The sequence below is a fragment of the Mustela nigripes genome, chromosome 1, assembly GCF_022355385.1.
Source record: "Mustela nigripes isolate SB6536 chromosome 1, MUSNIG.SB6536, whole genome shotgun sequence".
In the NCBI taxonomy this organism is placed as follows: Eukaryota; Metazoa; Chordata; class Mammalia; order Carnivora; family Mustelidae; genus Mustela; species Mustela nigripes.
Genome location: NC_081557.1, coordinates 9582690 through 9600144, shown reverse-complemented (window position 1 = coordinate 9600144; position 17455 = coordinate 9582690). Strand labels below are relative to the sequence as shown.

General features: G+C 63.4%; 1 protein-coding gene across 6 annotated transcripts in view; it reads left to right on the top strand.

The window, feature by feature from the left end:
- The window catches only part of MYRF (myelin regulatory factor), a 32577-nt gene that overhangs the window by 11392 nt on the left and 3730 nt on the right, over nucleotides 1–17455 (top strand). The window contains exons 1-25 of one of the 6 annotated variants that reach the window (XM_059404333.1): nucleotides 528–693; nucleotides 800–887; nucleotides 1009–1269; nucleotides 3416–3477; nucleotides 4376–4655; nucleotides 5563–5813; nucleotides 5909–6032; nucleotides 7690–7885; nucleotides 8842–8918; nucleotides 9091–9201; nucleotides 9550–9640; nucleotides 10018–10218; nucleotides 10500–10611; nucleotides 11096–11205; nucleotides 11858–12018; nucleotides 12091–12163; nucleotides 12430–12518; nucleotides 12813–12881; nucleotides 13304–13384; nucleotides 13538–13623; nucleotides 13732–13923; nucleotides 14174–14425; nucleotides 15952–16054; nucleotides 16299–16373; nucleotides 16710–16815. In XM_059404333.1, coding sequence (XP_059260316.1) covers nucleotides 543–693; nucleotides 800–887; nucleotides 1009–1269; nucleotides 3416–3477; nucleotides 4376–4655; nucleotides 5563–5813; nucleotides 5909–6032; nucleotides 7690–7885; nucleotides 8842–8918; nucleotides 9091–9201; nucleotides 9550–9640; nucleotides 10018–10218; nucleotides 10500–10611; nucleotides 11096–11205; nucleotides 11858–12018; nucleotides 12091–12163; nucleotides 12430–12518; nucleotides 12813–12881; nucleotides 13304–13384; nucleotides 13538–13623; nucleotides 13732–13923; nucleotides 14174–14425; nucleotides 15952–16054; nucleotides 16299–16373; nucleotides 16710–16815 — 3402 coding nt within the window. In that variant the 5' untranslated portion in view covers nucleotides 528–542. Of the gene's footprint in view, nucleotides 1–527; nucleotides 694–799; nucleotides 888–1008; nucleotides 1270–3415; nucleotides 3478–3593; nucleotides 3741–4375; nucleotides 4656–5562; nucleotides 5814–5908; nucleotides 6033–7689; nucleotides 7886–8841; nucleotides 8919–9090; nucleotides 9202–9549; nucleotides 9641–10017; nucleotides 10219–10499; nucleotides 10612–11095; nucleotides 11206–11857; nucleotides 12019–12090; nucleotides 12164–12429; nucleotides 12519–12812; nucleotides 12882–13303; nucleotides 13385–13534; nucleotides 13624–13731; nucleotides 13924–14173; nucleotides 14426–15951; nucleotides 16055–16298; nucleotides 16374–16709; nucleotides 16816–17455 lie in introns of those variants that run through there. The other 5 variants (XM_059404326.1, XM_059404362.1, XM_059404353.1 and 2 more) reach the window with 5 other exon arrangements.

Below are 17455 nucleotides of genomic sequence, written 5' to 3'. Positions count from 1 at the left end.
ATGCCCAAGAGTCCTGGGTGCCTTTTCTGTGAGTTCCTCCCCTTCTCGGGGCTGGGGCCAGCAGGGAGGGCCCAGGAGAGGGCGGTGGAGGAGCGGAGCTCGGGCCACTGTCGTTCCTTGCTGTGAAGCCAGGCAAAGCCCTTACCTCTCTGGGCCCGTTTCATCCTTTGGAATACCAGGGCTGGACACCCTACGCCCTGTTAATGGGGGAGACGAGCTCTGCTGGAGGCTGAGCCAGACACTTCTGGTTCTAGTCCCCACTCCCTCTCCATCTGCATTTGGGGCCTGGGTGCAGGAGGCTCCCTGGCCGTATGCCCCCGCCCCCCACGAACATGTGATTCAGGCCAGCCTGGCGTCATGTTCCTGGGGACCTGGCAGCTGGGCTCTCTGGAAGGAGGCAGGGCGGGACAGAGTCACTGAGTTGCCCACCGGGCACTCCGTTCCGTAAAGTTCCTCTGTTACTCCTCGCGGCTCCCCATAAGACTTGGGAATAATGACCCCATTTTATAGACAAGAGGGAGGACTTGCTCACGTCACAGGAAATGGCCTGTCTGGCCCCGATCTGTGTTCTGGGTTCCTCCCCTCCTCAGAGACACTGGGCAGCCTGGGGGCCAGGGAAGCATCCTTGTGATGCCTCCTGGAGGGCGTCAGGTGATGGGCACTGCCGGACTCTCCCTGGACATGGATGTGCAGGTGGGGAGGAGCCTGGGGGCATATGTGCTGGAGGCCCCGGCCTGGGGAGAGCGATAGGGCAGGGCCCAGAGACCTAGGGGTGCTCACATCTGGCCCTCCCCTGCAGGCCACGACATCAATGGGGCCCTGGAGCCCTCCAACATAGACACCAGCATCCTGGAGGAGTACATCAGCAAGGAAGACGCCTCTGACCTGTGAGTGGCCCCGCCCCCATTCCCCTCGGCCTCCGCCCTTCACCTGGGGGGTGTGCTCCGGCCCTGGGTCCGCAAGCTACCGGGGTCCTGGCTGGCAATGAGCTGCTTCCTTTCTCCACAGCTGCTTCCCTGACATCTCTGCTCCAGCCGGTGCAGCCTCCTACCCCCACGGGCCGCCTGCGATCCCCGGCTCCAGCGGGGGCCACCACCTGAGCCCCCCTGGGGGCGGACCGTCCCCAGGACGCCACGGCTCCCTCCCCGCCCCGAGCTACAGCGCCCCGCTCAACTGCAACAACAATGCTATGGCTAGCGCTCCCAAGCCCTTCCTGGGGGGCTCTGGGCCCCCCATCAAGGCAGAGCCCAAGGCTCCCTATGCCCCAGGGTGAGTGAGGGCGGGGAGGGTGGGAGGCAGGTGTGCGATGGGAGGGGGGCAGGGTCTATGGGCTGAGGAGGTGCTGGCGGTGCCCCGGCCAGCCGTGGTGACCTGGCTGCCTTGTGGGTAGGTCGGGGCGGCTGGGGAGGGGCTCATGGCTTTGTTCCGAGGCTGTGGGCAGCCCCAGAGGATTCTGAGCAGGGGAGTGATGAGGGCTGATGTAAGCACTCGAAAATTCTCTGACAGCTCTGTAAAGGGGATGGGAGGAGGCAAGCCTAGAGACACGGCTGCTTACCTACATGGATACACGCAGGCACGCACATGTGCACACACACAGGGCACGCAAGGTCCCCTCACCGCCCTGGGCCATCCACTCCAGCGTCTAGCTTCTATTTGCTGGGGCTGCGGGCACCGGCCCGACGGCACAGGTGTGGTACCTAAAGCTCCCCCTGCCCGAGCCAGCCTCCCAGGCCCCTTCTTTCCTCTCTCCGAGGAGTCCACACTGGGGACCCGGCTGGGACCACAGGATGGTGGCGGTCAGCAGCCCAGCCAGACTCCAGGGCCGCCCACAGACCTGTGCTCGTGAGGACAGGCAGGAACATGGGTCTGCTGGGTTCTGCAGCGGGGCTCGAAGAGGGTTCTGGGTTCCCCAGCGTGGGGCAGGAGCAGGGGACCCTGTAGGGTTAGCTCAAAGTGCTTCCCCTCTGGGATTATTTCCACAATCCCAGAGGGGAAGTACCGGAGGGGTGGGGGACACCGGACCTGTCGCCTGGCTTGCTGGGGGAGGGCTGCGGAGGTGAGCTGGGGTGTTAGGGGTGAGCTTTTGCTGCCCAGGGCAGACATCCAGCCGAGGGACTGTCCCTAAGACCAGACCCCAAAGGGCAAAGACGGGAGGGAAGAGAACGAACGTGTGAGAAACACCTGCTGGATGCCTACTGCTGTCCCCGCTGTCCCCTATCGCTGTCCCTGCTGTGGCTCTATTTGTGTAAGCTCATTGAGCCTTTCAAGTAACCAGCTCCCGGGGGGACCCCGGAACCAGCTGGCTTGTGAGTGATGCTGTGCTGCCCCCCGGCAGGATCCCAGCGGCACACTGAGGCCATTTCTAAGGGACAGAAGGGGCTTGCCCACAACTGCGCAGAGACCGTGTGCCCCCTGGGAGGGACCCAGGGCCCTGCACCACCCCTGCACCTGCCAGGGTCTGTCCCTCCTGCGGAGGATCGTGCAGGCCTGTTGGGGAGGGACTTATTAATCAATAAATCACCACATTGAGGACGATTGAGCAGCACGAGGAGTTGTAGGGAAGCAACACGAGGTCCCACCGACTTGAGACGTTTCACAGCAGGGACCTTTCCACACCGGAAAACCCGATGGCCACTGTGCAGGGAGCAGACAGGAGATGCTGGACGCAGGGCAGAGGCCCCAGGCAGCCCTTGGGGACTGCTTTTCTGTCATTCTTGCACAGCCCAAGGGGCTGGGCCTGTGGCTCATCCAGGCAGGCGTGAGGGCCCTGGAATCAGCCTAGGGGTGTGTCGGCGAGGACGCGGCTGCCTGGGCATGGAGGTGGGCAGTCTCTCCAGACGTGCGACCAGGACAGTCAGAGAGTGGGGTTCCCGCCGGGCCGCAGCCTCCCCTCACTGGGCGAACGCAGGGTGTTAATCTCTCATGGTTGAGTTTTTCTTTTGCCTGAACCGCTGATAAAACCTGAAGAAAAAAATACACCCAGACCTGGTGAGGCTGGCTCCCTGCCCAGCCTGTACCTGCCCCTGGGGCGGGGGGGGGGGGGCGGCGGCGGCGGCCCAGCTCCTTAGAGCCCCAGAGATCTCTCCCCTAGAGTTTCTAGAAAGTGGGGCTTCGGTGGGTGTGGGAAGAGAGCAGCGGGCCTGACCCTTGCTCCTTGAATCCCTGTGCCGTGCTTGTGTCCTTGAATCCTGTTCCATCATCAGGGACACTGGTTCCTGGTCCCCAAGTGCCCGGGAGGTCTGAGGGGATACAGGTCAGGAGCCCAAAGACCCTACCCCAGACCCTGTCCGGCACCCCAAGATGGCTCGTGCAGAAAAATTCCCCTGGAGGTGGGCAGTGAGGGGACCTCAGGCCTCCAGCGTCTGGGGTCTCAGGGACCCGGCCCCTGCCCAACGGCGCCTTCCTCCCCCTGCAGCACGCTGCCGGATTCTCCCCCAGACTCGGGCTCCGAGGCCTACTCCCCCCAGCAGGTGAATGGTGAGTCCAGCGGGCACCGCCCTCCCCCTCTGGGGTTTGGGCGAGTGGTTGGGGCGGCCTTATCGGGGAGGGAGGGAGCAGGGAAGGGAGGGGGCCAGCGGCCGCCCAACAGGCCCAGATTATCGCTGGTCAAATACTCCCCGGCGCTGGCTATTGTCTCCCCACTGGCGGGTGGGGGGCCTGGCCCGGCCTCTGAGAACCTGTCCCGGCCGGCGATGCCACCCGCCTGCCCGCCTGCGCCATCATGGACGCACCCTTCGGTGGTAAGTGGACGGCCGGGGAAGGCCGTGGGTACAGCCCGAGTGCAGGCCTGGCTGACCTCCTGGGCCCACCTCCCTTGGTGGGGGAGGGTGCCAGGGGTGCTGCGGCCCCCAGGTGGCCAAAAGCAGAAGGATCTCGGGCAGCCGTCTCCCCACAGCCCAGAAAGGGGTCAAGAGTTCTGTTTATCTTACCAAAAACATTTCTGGAATGCCTCCTGGGGAACAAAGGGAGCTGGGGGGCTGGCCCCTGGGAGCCCGCTAGAGGGGCTGCCGGATGGAGAAGGGCTGCTGCAGGACTGTGCTGGGGGGCCCCCGAGACTCCTTCCTGAGGCCCAGAGGAGGATCGGGACTGAGAGGGGCCAGGGAAGGACGCCGGGCAGCCAGGCTTGTGGGGAAGGAGCCAGTTAGGACGGCCCGGGGGCGGCGGGGTGGGGGGCGGGGTGAGCAGAAGCTAAAGCTGCCCATCCGGCCCCTGGACAGGGGCTTGTCTCCCTGCCGGGGCTTCTAGTGGCCAGCCTCAGGCTGCCTAGCCCGCCTCCCTCCTGGGGCTGGTCTCAGGAGAGGGTGGGAAACCCTGTGCCCAGGGACCTGAGTGACGTAGGTCCCTGATGCCCGCCCCCCCACCATCTCTCCTGCAGACTCCCATCTCCTGCGCACCATAACCCCCGAGACCCTGTGCCACGTGGGCGTGCCTCCTCGCCTGGAGCACCCGCCTCCACCTCCAGCCCACCTCCCAGGCCCCCCGCCGCCCCCGCCCCCTCCACCTCACTACCCTGTCCTGCCGCGGGACCTGTACATGAAGGCCGAGCCCCCGATGCCTGCCTATGCTGCCATGGGGCAGGGGCTCGTGCCCAGCGATCTGCACCACACTCAGCAGTCCCAGATGCTACACCAGCTGCTGCAGCAGCACGGAGCTGAGTAAGCCTGGGGCAGGTGGGTTTGGGGGGTGGGGACCTGGGCGGGGCAGAGATGGCACTGGGGCCTGGGGGGAGCTCTGCCCCCACGAGATGGGGGTAAGCGTGTGCCTATGGAGGTGCCCGCTCAGCAGCTCTGTAGCTACGGCCACATGCTTCTGACGACCTTATTTGGTGAGTGTGGCCACCCCCATTGCCCAGATAGGTAAACTGAGGCTCCCAGGGGGAGGAAATGCTTGTCGGGGGCACGGAACTAGGATGGGACAGAGCCAGGACGAACCTCGGGCTGTGCCTTTCCCCAGACACCAGTGACTATCCAACCTACTCAGGGAGTCCGGGGCCTCCTGCTCTGACCCCAAACAGTGGAATTGTCCTTTTATCTGTTTGTTTGAGACATCCAGATGTCATGGAAGGTTTAGTTCAGGACAAGGCTCCATAGCCTCCTCCCCAAGAAACTCTCCTTCCCAGCCTTGGCGGCCCGCGCCCCCTGGGGCTTGTTTCCAGCCTCGGAGGCTGCTCTCTGTGGAGTCCCCACTCTCAAGGGTGGCCCTGAGGATGACACCCCAGGGAAGGGACTGGCTTGTTCATTCCACAAACTATTGGGGGACTCTGTGCACCAGGCCCACAGCTGGGCCTGACAGGGACACACAGACAAGTCAGGTGTGGCTTCTGCCCTCCTGGTTCCATGATCCAGGGGGTAGAGAGGAGTGACAGAAGCAGGGAATGACCTTACAGAGCGATGCGGGAGCACTGAGGAGGTAAAGCCCAGGGGCTTTTTTGGAGGGGCGTCCTCTGGATTGGGCATATCTTGCTGAAATGGGGTGAAGAGGGGAAGGGGCTACTGCCCGGGGGAAGGGAAGGGGCTCAGGAACGAGCCAGCCCCCCATGGCATGCCTCTGTGTTGTCCCCAGGCTCCCCGCACACCCCTCCAAGAAGAGGAAGCACTCCGAATCACCTTCCAACACCCTCAATGCCCAGATGCTGAATGGAATGATCAAACAGGAGCCCGGGACCGCAGCGACACTGCCCCCACACCCAGCTCGAGCCCCATCCCCACCCTGGCCTCCCCAGGGACCCCTCTCACCGGGGCCCGGCTCCTTGCCCCTCAGCATCGCCCGGGTCCAGACACCACCTTGGCACCCACCAGGGGCACCCTCACCAGGTATGTGCCTGGCCTGCTTGAGCTCACAGTGGGCCAGCTCCCCTTGAGGTAGGGGCATGGGGCACAGGGCCCACATGGTTGCTCCCTCCCTCCAGGTCTCCTGCAGGACAGTGATAGCCTCAGTGGCTCCTACCTGGACCCCAATTACCAGTCCATCAAGTGGCAACCGCATCAGCAGAACAAGTGGGCCACGCTGTATGACGCAAACTACAAGGAGCTGTGAGTGCCCTGCCCCCTCTCCTGCCACCACATCGGGGCATTCCCCACCCCCCACCCCCCAGTGTCAAGGCCCCAGACAGGACCTGGGAGCACACTGGGCACCACATGGGCCCCGGTTACGGGAGAGCAGCAGGCTCAGGGCAGAGCTAGGACAGGCCCTCGGGGTTTCGGACTTGTGGGCCTACCCACGGCCTCCTTAAGGAGGTGGTGTCTGTCAGGGAGGGGCCAGTGGGAGCCTAGGGAGGGAGAAGGGGGTGGATGGGTGTTTTCTGGCTCCTCCACCCCCACTCCTTCAGCATTCCAGGAAGGTAGCAGGAAGCTGTGTTGGCAGGGCCCTTCCAGCAGCCCCCTCCCTGGGACAGAGGGCGGAGCAGGTGGGGGAGGACAGGCTGTCCGGGCGGGCATTCCGAGCTCTCTGTACCCACCCATGCTGGATTCAGCTTCCTGGGACCAGGCCAGCAGCACTGTGGGACCACTCCCCTCACTGCTGCAGAGGTCCCGTGGGGGTGAGGGCAAGGCCCTTTGGACACTGCCAGGCCTGGGCAGGGTGGCTGAGAGCAGCCTCCTGGAGCTGGGCGCCCCAGGCTGTGTGGGCAAGAAGCCAGAAGCCCTTGGGGCTGGGTGGGTGATCCAGCTGCTGTCGTGGTTGAAGGCTCCCTGGAGGTCCTGTCAGGATGGGGGGAGAGGTCTTCAGAGATCCCACCCTTATGGCCTGGGGAGGATCCCCCCCACTCTTCCCACCATGCTTCCCAGGCCAGCCCTGCCATCTCAGGCCCTAAGGCCAGGAAGCTGGCAGGTGGGGCCCCCAGTGTACTTCCTGGGTGTTCCCCTACCCGGCAGGTGGGTGGAGCTCCAGGCCTTCTGCAGATGTTAGCCAAGCCCCCAAGGCTCCTCCCCTGAGTTTGGAATCATTTTCTGCCCATCTTCCTTCCGGGGGACCCTGGGCATCAGGAGCACTGCTTGTGCCTAGGGACCTGGGTGAGGATGGGCCAATAGTTGCCCCCTTTCCTGCCACCTGGAGGGCCCCCCCAGAGAATCCATGCTTGGCATCCTTGCCTAGCGACAGATGGGTAGACTGAAGCTGAGTCTCTGTTGCCCAGAGTGCCCCTGTCCTCACCTGGGCAGCTGGAGAAGTCAGGGTGAGGACTTCGGGGGCTTGAGCAAGCCAGTGGGCTGGGGCTGGGCCAGTGCCGCGCCGGCGCCTGGTCCCACCGTTTCCATGGCAACCAGCTGTCAGGCCCGTGAAGCTCTGCAGACCATCCCCTCTCACCCGGTCTCCTGCGAGGGAGGGGGCTTTAGGCAGCATTCTGGGAAGGAGCCAAGTGTGATGAGGGGCCGCGAAGCCCCCTCCTCAGGAGTTCACTCCCCTTGGGTGGGCCTCAGGGGTCTTGCCCCATGTGCCCCATCACCAGGGTGGGCTGGGCTCAGCCACACAGAGGAAAGAATATTGGCCCAAGAGTTGGCAAACCTGAGCTCAGATCCCTCTGGGGACTCAGTTTCCACTTCTGAGAGGTGGGGGGCAGCCCCATGCCTGGTCTGAGGATCGGGGGGTGGCTATCGGATAGGAAACCGCTCTGGAAGGCAACACTGGAGAGGGACATTCCACGCCTGGCTTTGGCGGGGGGAGCCTCTGGCAAGTACCCTCCCCTGCTCCTAGGCCCATGCTCACCTACCGCGTAGACGCCGACAAGGGCTTCAACTTCTCGGTGGGCGATGACGCGTTCGTGTGCCAGAAGAAGAACCACTTCCAGGTCACAGTGTACATCGGCCTGCTGGGCGAGCCCAAGTACGTCAAGACACCCGAAGGCCTCAAGCCCCTTGACTGCTTCTACCTGAAACTGCACGGAGTGAAGGCAGGTTTGGGGGCTCAGCGAGGATGGGAGGGGAGTGGGGGGAGCCAGGAGTCCTTGGGGGGAGTTGAAAGACCCCAAAGCAAAGCCCCCTTCCCAGCTGTGCTTCCTGATTCCTTCTCTGCCCAGTGATCCCAAGGCTACACCCCCAGCCCAGACCTTGGGATCATGGCCTGAGCTTTAACCCACTGAGCACCCCAGGCGCCCCTGACACTTGCCATTCTTCTAGAGCACCTGCTGCCTTCCCAGCAAAGCCCTGACTTCTGAGCTTAGCCCACAAAGGCCTTTGGGACGAGCCCTTCCCTGCAGCTCTGCCATCGCTTGTGCCCCAGACCTGTTGTGCCCATTCACCACCCCTGCTCTCCTGAGGCCGCTCCCCTTCTCTGGGACACACGGAGACTGCCCATTCCACCCCTCCTCTCCGGGCAGACTGCTCCTTGGCCTTTCTGTTCTCTCTGCTGCAGTCCTTAGTCCTTGGGGACAACTGTCCTGAGGCTCCTTCCCTGGGGTCTTTCTAGTGCCCCTCCCCCAGGAGTGGTTGATTTGGAGCCCGTGAGCTCCCTGGGGGCACACGGCTGCCTGTGTTTCCTTCAGGGCAGGGATCCAGGCCGGACCTGGCCTTGGCGCAGCTCAGCCATCACTCATGGAGGGGCTGCAGGGACTTGGGTGTGGGAGAGGGTCTGGGGAGTGTGGGGCTTTGGGTGGGAGCGGGTATTGATGGAGGTCAGCTTGGGGGACGTGTGTGGAGGTGCGGGCCGTGTGTCCGTGGAAGGCGTGAGTGGGTGCGTGCGGAGCTGGGAGAGCAGGGTGACTGTCTGTGCCCTCACTGACGGGAGGGCCATGCTTCCACTTCTGGGGGAGCTCCGGCTGGGCCAGGCCTGGGCTGAGCATCTAAAGGGAGGCAGAACCAGGCGGGGACCCTGGCCCAGATGGGTCACCGGCCTCGGCTTCTCCCGCAGCTGGAGGCCCTGAACCAGTCGATCAATATCGAGCAGTCCCAGTCGGACCGGAGCAAGCGGCCCTTTAACCCTGTCACGTGAGTATCTGACCTTGGGGGTTGGGCGGTGGTTCTAGATGGACTGGCCAGCCCTGGAGCTGGCCTGGGAGCCTAGGGGGCCATGGTACCTGCCTCCTACGCATTCCTGACTGCGGGCCTGGCTCTTCGAAGCCCCCTCCCCGCCTCCTGAGTCCCCGCTACTCCTCTGCAGGGTCAACCTACCCCCTGAGCAGGTCACGAAGGTGACCGTGGGGCGCCTGCACTTCAGCGAGACCACGGCCAACAACATGCGTAAGAAGGGCAAACCCAACCCCGACCAGAGGTGAGTGGGCTGCGCCCGGCCCCGCCAGGCCCTCCAGATCTAAGCAGGAGGGGCAGGAAGACGCCGCCCACTGTCACAGTGTCCCACACACTGACCCATTGTACAGAAGAGACACCTGAGCCTCAAACCTAAGGCTAATGGACTTAGCAGCTCCCTGGGGTTCTAGCAGCGGGTCTTGGGGAGCTTCTGACTTTAGTGGGGACTCGGGTTCTTCCACTGGAGGCTAAGGTGTTAATGCCCTCTTCCCACGGGGGAGGGGTGCTGGGAGCCTGGGCACTGTACCCCAGACATGGGATGGGGGCAGGTGGGGTAGGACCCTGGGTGCCTCTAAACCCCTGTGCACCCCAGGTACTTCATGCTGGTGGTGGCCCTCCAGGCCCACGCACAGAACCAGAACTACACGCTGGCTGCCCAGATCTCAGAACGCATCATCGTGAGGGTGAGGGCTCCCTCCTCCCAGGGGATCAAGAGCTGGGAAAAGCAGCACCCAGGAAAAGTACTGGGGTTCTGGGGAGACGGGAGCTAGAGTGCTGATCCTGCTGGGCCCTAGCTGGGTGACTCTGGGCAAGTTCCCATCCTCTGAGCCACAGTGTCTCCTTCACAAGGGTGGAGGTGGACAAGGCCTGGGTAGCCTTCTGAGATCTTGCAAGGGACTGAAAGGTGCCATAGTGCCAGGGGCAGTTTAATTTGGGCGTGATGGGGTGAGGATCCTGGCCTGGAGCTAGAGGGGTGGCTGCATGGTTTCCCCTTTTGCCAGGTCACTGCAGGTCCCCCGTCCCCTGGGACTGATCCAACCCCACCCCCAATTTGTGGTAGGCCTCCAACCCCGGCCAGTTTGAGAGTGACAGCGACGTGCTGTGGCAGCGGGCGCAGGTGCCCGACACTGTTTTCCACCATGGTCGTGTGGGCATCAACACGGACAGGCCTGATGAGGCGCTGGTCGTGCACGGCAACGTCAAGGTCATGGGCTCTCTCATGCACCCGTCGGACCTGCGGGCCAAGGAGCACGTGCAGGAGGTGGGGGCGGGGCTGTGGATGAGGGGCAGGACCATGGGGGCAGGGAGAGCTGCGTTCCCCGCAGGAGGGGCGGATGGCTTGTGGGGGCGGGGCCCATGGAGGGGCGGGGCTAGGTGGAAGGGCATGTTGGTGAGGGAGCCAGGTCCTAGATTTCTGCAGTCACTGGACCCTGGTGCTGCAAGGTCTCCGCCGCACTGCGGAGCCGAGGCTGCTTCCGTCTTGAGCTCCAGGGCCCACGTTGGCTGGGGAGGGGTTCAGTCTCGGTCCTGGTTCCCGCGCAGGTGGACACCACCGAGCAGCTGAAGAGGATCTCGCGCATGCGCCTGGTGCACTACAGATACAAGCCGGAGTTCGCCGCCACGGCGGGCATCGAGGCCACCGCGCCAGAGACGGGTAGGGACCGGCCTGCGCGGACTGGGGCTGGGGTCCAGGACCCGGCAACCTCGGTCCCCAGTCACCCCGCCCACTGTTGACCCCACTCCCAGGAACCCCTCCCCCTGACTCCCTGGAATTCTTACCCAGGGAATCCTTCCCTCTAGAAACCAGGCCCTCAGCCCTTGGAAAATTGGGCCCCCCGGGTGGCTACCCACCTTGACACCGGAAGTTTCAGAATCCTAGTCCCGGGATCCTGGGCTCCTTAGGTGAATCCTGCCTTCATCTCTGCCCACTTCCACTGGGATCCTTCCTCCTAGGAGTCCACCATTACTCCAGTTCGGGGAACCCCACACCGGAACTGGGGAACAGAGCCCCCTGCTCCAGAGCACCTTGGATCCCAAATCTCTGGTCCCCAGAATTTGGCCCTCCTCAAACTGGGCCCCCTCCTTACATGCTGGTTCTGTGGGTGTTCTCCACCCTTCCCCCCCCCCCAACCCCCCAGGTGTCATCGCCCAGGAAGTGAAGGAGATCCTGCCAGAGGCCGTGAAGGACACTGGAGATGTTGTCTTTGCCAATGGGAAAACCATAGAGAACTTCTTGGTGGTGAACAAGGTGTGTGGGGGTGGGAGGATGGCGGGGGCGGGCAAGGGCCGGGGTGGGGTGGGCTGGAGGGCGTTCCAACTCCAGCTTCGTTCAACTCCCGCGCAGAGGGTGAGGGCAACCCGGTCTTCACTCACGGTGTGTCCAGAGCCTCCTCCCTACCCCTCACGGAAGGGGGTGAGCGTGAGCGTTCCAGGGCCCGGGGACTGGCGACACTCTGCTTGTGTGGTCCACAGCAAGAGGAAGCTCCCTGGGGGGTTATTTTCCTCCCCTTGGAAAGGAGGTTAAAGATAGTCACTGCCTAGGGCTTCCCAGGTGGCTGTCGCAAAGCTTAAATGTGGCTTATGGTGAGGATGAAGTCCTGTGCTTTGGCTTGGGCTGAATAGTGAGGAGCCGAAGCCTGAGACCCCACGTTCATGAGATCGGAGAGGCCGGCACCTCCGAGTGACAGTGTTCTGACAGGGGTTAGGGGTGGGAAGCACAGTTCTGATGGGCCAGATGGCCCAAGCAACAGGGCAGAGGTGGGGGTGCCGCTTGGAGGTAGACAGGGGGAGGCGGGGGCACTGCGGCTGGCCTGGGTAGGAAAGCGTGGAGGGCACCCCCCCCCCCCACTCCCCATCGCCCAGGGCTCCTGGGCACTGACCTTGCCCGTGGCCCCCGGCAGGAGCGCATCTTCATGGAGAACGTGGGGGCCGTGAAGGAGCTGTGCAAGCTCACCGACAACCTGGAGACGCGCATTGACGAGCTGGAGCGCTGGAGCCACAGGCTGGCCAGACTGCGGCGGCTGGACAGCCTCAAGTCCACCGGCAGCTCGGGCGCCTTCAGGTGCGGGCGTGGGCCAGGCAGAGGGACACCCCCTTCCCGGAGGCACCTCTGACCTTGGCCCTCTTGCTGCAGCCATGCGGGAAGCCAGTTCAGCCGAGCGGGCAGTGTCCCCCACAAGAAGAGGCCCCCCAAGGTGGCCAGCAAGGTGAGGCTGGTGCAGGGGGTAGGCAGGTTGGGCTGGGCCCTCCCTCTCCAGGCTTGCCGACCTCGAGGGCTCCTCTCTTCCAGCTCTGGAGCTCTCTGGCCCTGTTTCTCCTTCCTCTCCTTTCCTCTCCCCAGCCCCCACCCCCCACTGTAGGAGTCAGTCGGCCTTAGCACCCCCACCCCCAGCAAAGCCCACACCAAGTGACATCATGGGCTCCCTAAGTCTGGGCCTTTTCTGCTTCTTCCCCCTTTCCTCTCGGTCCTCAGCCATCTTCTGTGGTCCCAGACCAGGCCTGCATCAGCCAGCGCTTTCTTCAGGGAACCATCATCGCCCTGGTGGTGGTCATGGCCTTCAGGTGACTTGTGCTCTGGGCTCCAGGGGTGGCTGGCTGGGGGACTTGAGCTGCCCTTGGGGCCAGGCCTGGAGGAAGAGGAAGATGTGGCTGGGAGACGAGACCTGCCTGAGGTTTCAGGGAGGGGAGAGGGCCGCCTCTTTCTGTTCTGTGGCCCTGGGACTGGGGAGACCCGTGGAGAGACATCACTCATTCCCGAGCCCAGCCCCTGGAGCCAAGGACCACAGACCCTGCCCAAGGGAGAGGGCCAGGACCATGGCTCCGGCTCTAACCGTGGCCCTTTTTTGTGGCTCCCAGCGTGGTGTCCATGTCCACACTGTATGTGCTGAGCCTGCGCACTGAGGAGGACCTGGTAGAAACCGATGGGTATGTCCCTGGAGGCCTGGCTGCCGGCCAAGCTGCCAGGACAGGAGGGCTTTGGTGGGCAGCCTGGGGGCAGAGGAGCCGTGGAAGCGGTCTTCTCTGATGGGGACGGCACCTTGGCTCTCAGCCTGCTGGGGCTCGCAGGGGTGGGTGGGAAGGTCTCCCTGGAGGAGGGGCAGCCACGGTCCCCGCTGAAGCCAACTTTTCTACTCAGTGCTCCTCGAGGTAGCTGGGCCTCTGCGAGTCAGGGGGCATCTGAGGGGCCCAGGTTGGAAGGGGGGAGTCGGCGGGGATGGAAGGCCAGGGCGGGACCCTGGGCTCTGTCTGCCCACTTCCACCTCAGCTCCAGGGCTCTCTCTGACCGTGTCTTTTCTCTCTCCTCCCCTGCACCTGTCCCCCTCTTTTTCCTCTCTGCCGCCCCTTAGCTCTTTTGCCGTGTCCACTTCCTGTCTTCTGGCCCTGCTCCGGCCCCAGCACCCTGGGGGGAGCGAGGCCCTGTGCCCATGGTACGTGTCTGGACCAAGTGCCCTCCCTCCTTACCTCTGGCTCCTGGCTCCCTGCCTCTTTTCCGCCATCCCTGTCCACCTCTCTGGGACTCCCAGGCCTCCCCGTCCAGGCTCTTGCAGTCCCTCTGAGCTCAGCCCACCCCTCCCCAGCAGGTCCAGCCAGAGCTTCGGGACCACCCAGCTCCGACAGTCCCCTGTGACCACTGGGGTGCCAGGCACACCACCCTCTCTGCTGCTGGGTGCGTGCCTGCCGTGGGTCTGGAGGGTGGGGATGGGGGCAGGGAGCTGTGTTCTGGGAGGGGGCTCAGCTGCCCACCTCTGGCTCATATAGCCTCTGGTTTCCTCAGTTACCACTGGCCTGACCAGCTCGGCCCCGGGTCCGGTCATCCCCACCTTGGACCTGTGCTCCAGCCACCCTTGCCCGGTCGTCTGCTGCTCCTCAGCCACTCCTAGCCCTACCGCAGCCCCTAGTCTTGGCCCCAGCTTTAAACCTGGCCACGGCCTCAGGCCCAGTCCCAGCCCCTCCACCAACAGCTCAGGTATGGCTCTCTCGGCTCCGGGGTTTGCGCTGAAGGGATTTTATAGGAGTCCAGAGAAAGGCCCCAAAGACTCATTGGGGGGAGGGTAGCCTGGAGCCCAGAATGAGGCTCTGGAGAAAGGTCGGTGGGTCTCCCTGAAGGAATAAAGAGGCAGATGGGGGGTCACCCAGAGTCTGGTGAAGTCCTGGAGAAAGCCAGACAGGAGGCAGCCAGGTCCCTCTTCTCAGCGTATCCCTCATTCTCCCCACAGGCCCCAGCCAGATGGCTTTGCTGCCCGTCACCAACATCAGAGCCAAGTCGTGGAGCCTGTCAGCCAATGGTATTGGCCACTCTAAGCATCCAAAGAGCTCAGAGCCTCTGGCCAGCCCTGCGGTCCCCTTCCCTGGAGGGCAGGGCAAAGCCAAGAACAGCCCCAGCCTTGGTCTCCACGGCCGGACCCGCCGAGGGGTCCCCCAGCCTGGCCTGAGCCCTGCTCAGCCCACTCAGGCCGGGGGCCAGCCAGGTACTTGCCCTACTCGTCCCCCCGCCACCGCCACCATGTCAGCTCAGCCAGTAAAGCTCACTGGTGTGGGCGCATCTCAGCCCGGTCGGCGGAAGGCCCGGCGCAGGACTGTCCACAGACATCTGCTGGGCATTGCAAAGTCCCGCCATCAGGCCAGGAGCCTATGTAGCTCTCCTCCTTCAGGGCTTACACATCCCTGCAAGGAAGGGATCATCCCCGTAGGTCAGAGGGGGAAACCGGAGCTGGGTCGTGTGGCCGGGCAGCAGCAGACCTGGACTCCCACTCCACGTCTGCCTGATGCCAGGGCCCCGGATGTCACAGAGGAGGCCAGGGGCCTCCTGGGCTTCAGCCCAGTGGCTCTGCTCTCGGTAATGGGCCTCTTTATCAGCTTTCATTTGGTGGTTTTTGTGGCTTAAAGGAAAAAAAAAAGCTTTGAAACTGTGACTTGCTGAGATTAAAGTACAAAGTGATAGGTAAACCCCACCGGGGGCTGCTCACTGGGCCAACCATTTCCGGGGCCGCTGCTCTGTGGCTGGCTCTGTACGGGGTGCTTGGGGTGATGCAGACAGACATGCCCTGACCCCAGAAGGCTCAGACACCTGAGAACACAGTAGTGTACTAGCGTGACGGGGCACTGAGGGGATGCGCTAGCAGTTTGGTGACTGGGGAGGGCATTTCATCCAGACTGAGGTGGGGAGGTGATCAGGAAGGCCTCTCTGGAGGAGGTGACATTGGAACTGAGTCTCTGAAGGACCACAGGAGTTTGCCCGGAAGAGAAATGAGAAGGGTACCTTCCATCTTGTCTTTATCTGGTATCTGTCGGTGATCCCAAGGGCATACTGGATCCTGCAGGATGGGGGTAGGGGTCTTCGCGTGCCTGGGTTGTGCCTCACGAAGCTGAAAATGTGTCAGGTCCAGCAGATGTTCTGTGGGCCCAGCTTCCCCTTCCTAGGTTGGGGGGGCGGGCGGGTCAGGCAGCAGCCAGACCGTAGATGACCAAGAAAGCCTTGTCTCCCTCACCTGCCACGTCACACCTCAGAACCCCTGGCCCAGCCCGCCGTCTGTGGGGCGTTCATCCACAGAAGGCCACAAGCCCTCAGGAGTGGGGCACTGGGAGGTGTTTAACACTGGGCTCTTAGGGAAAGAGTCCTGATCTGTGGTGAATACTCCCACCGCGGCTAACTGCCGGCCACCAACGTCAAGCCGCCGAACTGAACATGGAGAGATGTGTTTGGGCTGTGTGCGGGCTCCCGTATGCCTCTGGCAAGGGATATGAAGACCCATCCCTGCTCCTGGGGTTTGGGTTCTGCCGAGGAGGCAGGCCTCAGGCTCAGGGGAAGTGGCTCTTTGTAGTGCTGCCAGGGAAAAGGGTGGCGTGACCCTGGCCATTGTGCGCGGTCTGGAAAGAATAACCTGAAACTTAATTTATGCTAAGGTGTGAGTGACTGAATGCGAGCCTGGCAAGGACCGGCTTGGCTGCTGCTTATTCGTATGCCACCTTGTCACCCTCCTCCCTGCCCCCACAGCCTCTCTCCTTGCGGACCCAGTGCCCTCCCTGACCTCCATCCAGGTGCTGGAGACATCAATGCCCATCACTTCCCAGTACTGCGCTCCAGGGGATGCCTGCAGGTGGGCCTGGCTCCCTTCCTTCACCCCAAGGACAGATTCCGTCAGGTGACATGAGCCCAGGCAGTGCGGAGGAGGCCCGGATGTCCTCCCCGTCTTGTCCCCCTCCCGTCCCCCTCCCCCACCCTGCCCCAAGGTGGGGCAGCCCCTTTCCATGGGCTCCAGTACAGACCCGGGGGCTGGGGTATCCAGGCAAGGGGCTCCAGCAGGGTAGCCTTGGTCTCAGGAGCCATGTTTGCCCCCGCAGGCCTGGAAACTTCACCTACCGCATCCCCGTCAGCAGCAGCACCCCGCTGCACCTCAGCCTGACTCTGCAGATGAAGTGAGTGCCAGCTTGGGGCCTTGGCCGCCCAGGGAAGGGGTCTGAGGAGGGATGCTGACTTTATCCCTTGCTCTGGCTGTGCGACCCTGGCAGTCCCTGGGCTCCTCATCTAGAAACTGCTGTTGCGCAGGGGTGTGAAGGCCGTGGGGGATGGTAGATGGGAAAGGGCGGTCTAGGGCCTGACCGGAAGGGCTCATTTTCAAGCTGTGTGAGGACTCAGTGGCTTGTTTCGGCAGGGCAGCGAAGGTGGCGAAGGTGGCGTGGGAGGGCTGGCTGGGGGCAGGGCGGGTTGAGGAACTTGGAACCCCACTTCCCTGCTAACCGGCCTTCCCCCAGCTCTTCGTCTCCCGTGTCTGTGGCGCTGTGCAGCCTGATGTCGAAGGAGGAGCCGTGCGAGGAGGGGGGCTTCCCACAGAGCCTGCACACCCACCAGGACACCCAGGTAGGAGGCACCTGGGAAGCTGTGGGCCAGGCAGGCCCCAGAGCTTCATCGTCCCTGCCACAACTGGGCCCCCAAACAGGTGAAGAGAAGGGGCCGGGAGGCAGAGTGATGGCATCTCCTCCACAAGGGACCCTTTAGGCCATGGGCCTCGGGAGCAGAGGCCTCTCCCACTCCCTGCCCTGCCCTGCCCAGAGTCCCGGGGAAGAAAACAGTTCCACCGGGACTAACCTGGGATGAACGCAGTGGTGGCCATGGGGAGAGTATTCTAGGGGTCCCTGGCAGGGAGAGCTAACCTTGTCTGTGCTCAGACAAGAAGAGCCGCCCCAAGGTCATGTTTAATGAAGACAACACCTGCAGCATGAGGTCACTGGGGTCAGCTGGAGAAAGAAAAGAGGCCAGTGTCACAGCAGAAGGGCACGTGCAGAGGTGGGGAGGCCCAGGAGAGTGTGGCCTTCGGGCAGAGGTAGACACGTGGCAGCCTGTCCCGCTAGGAGACGGGAAACAGGAGGAGCCCGGTCCTCAAGCTCAGGCTGGGCAGCGGCAAGGTTCAGTCCTCCCGTCCGGAAGACCCCTCAGGCTCCCTTGTGGAGGCCTGCCTCCTGCTCTGAGAACCAAATGCCTGTGACCCTTTCTTTGTCCG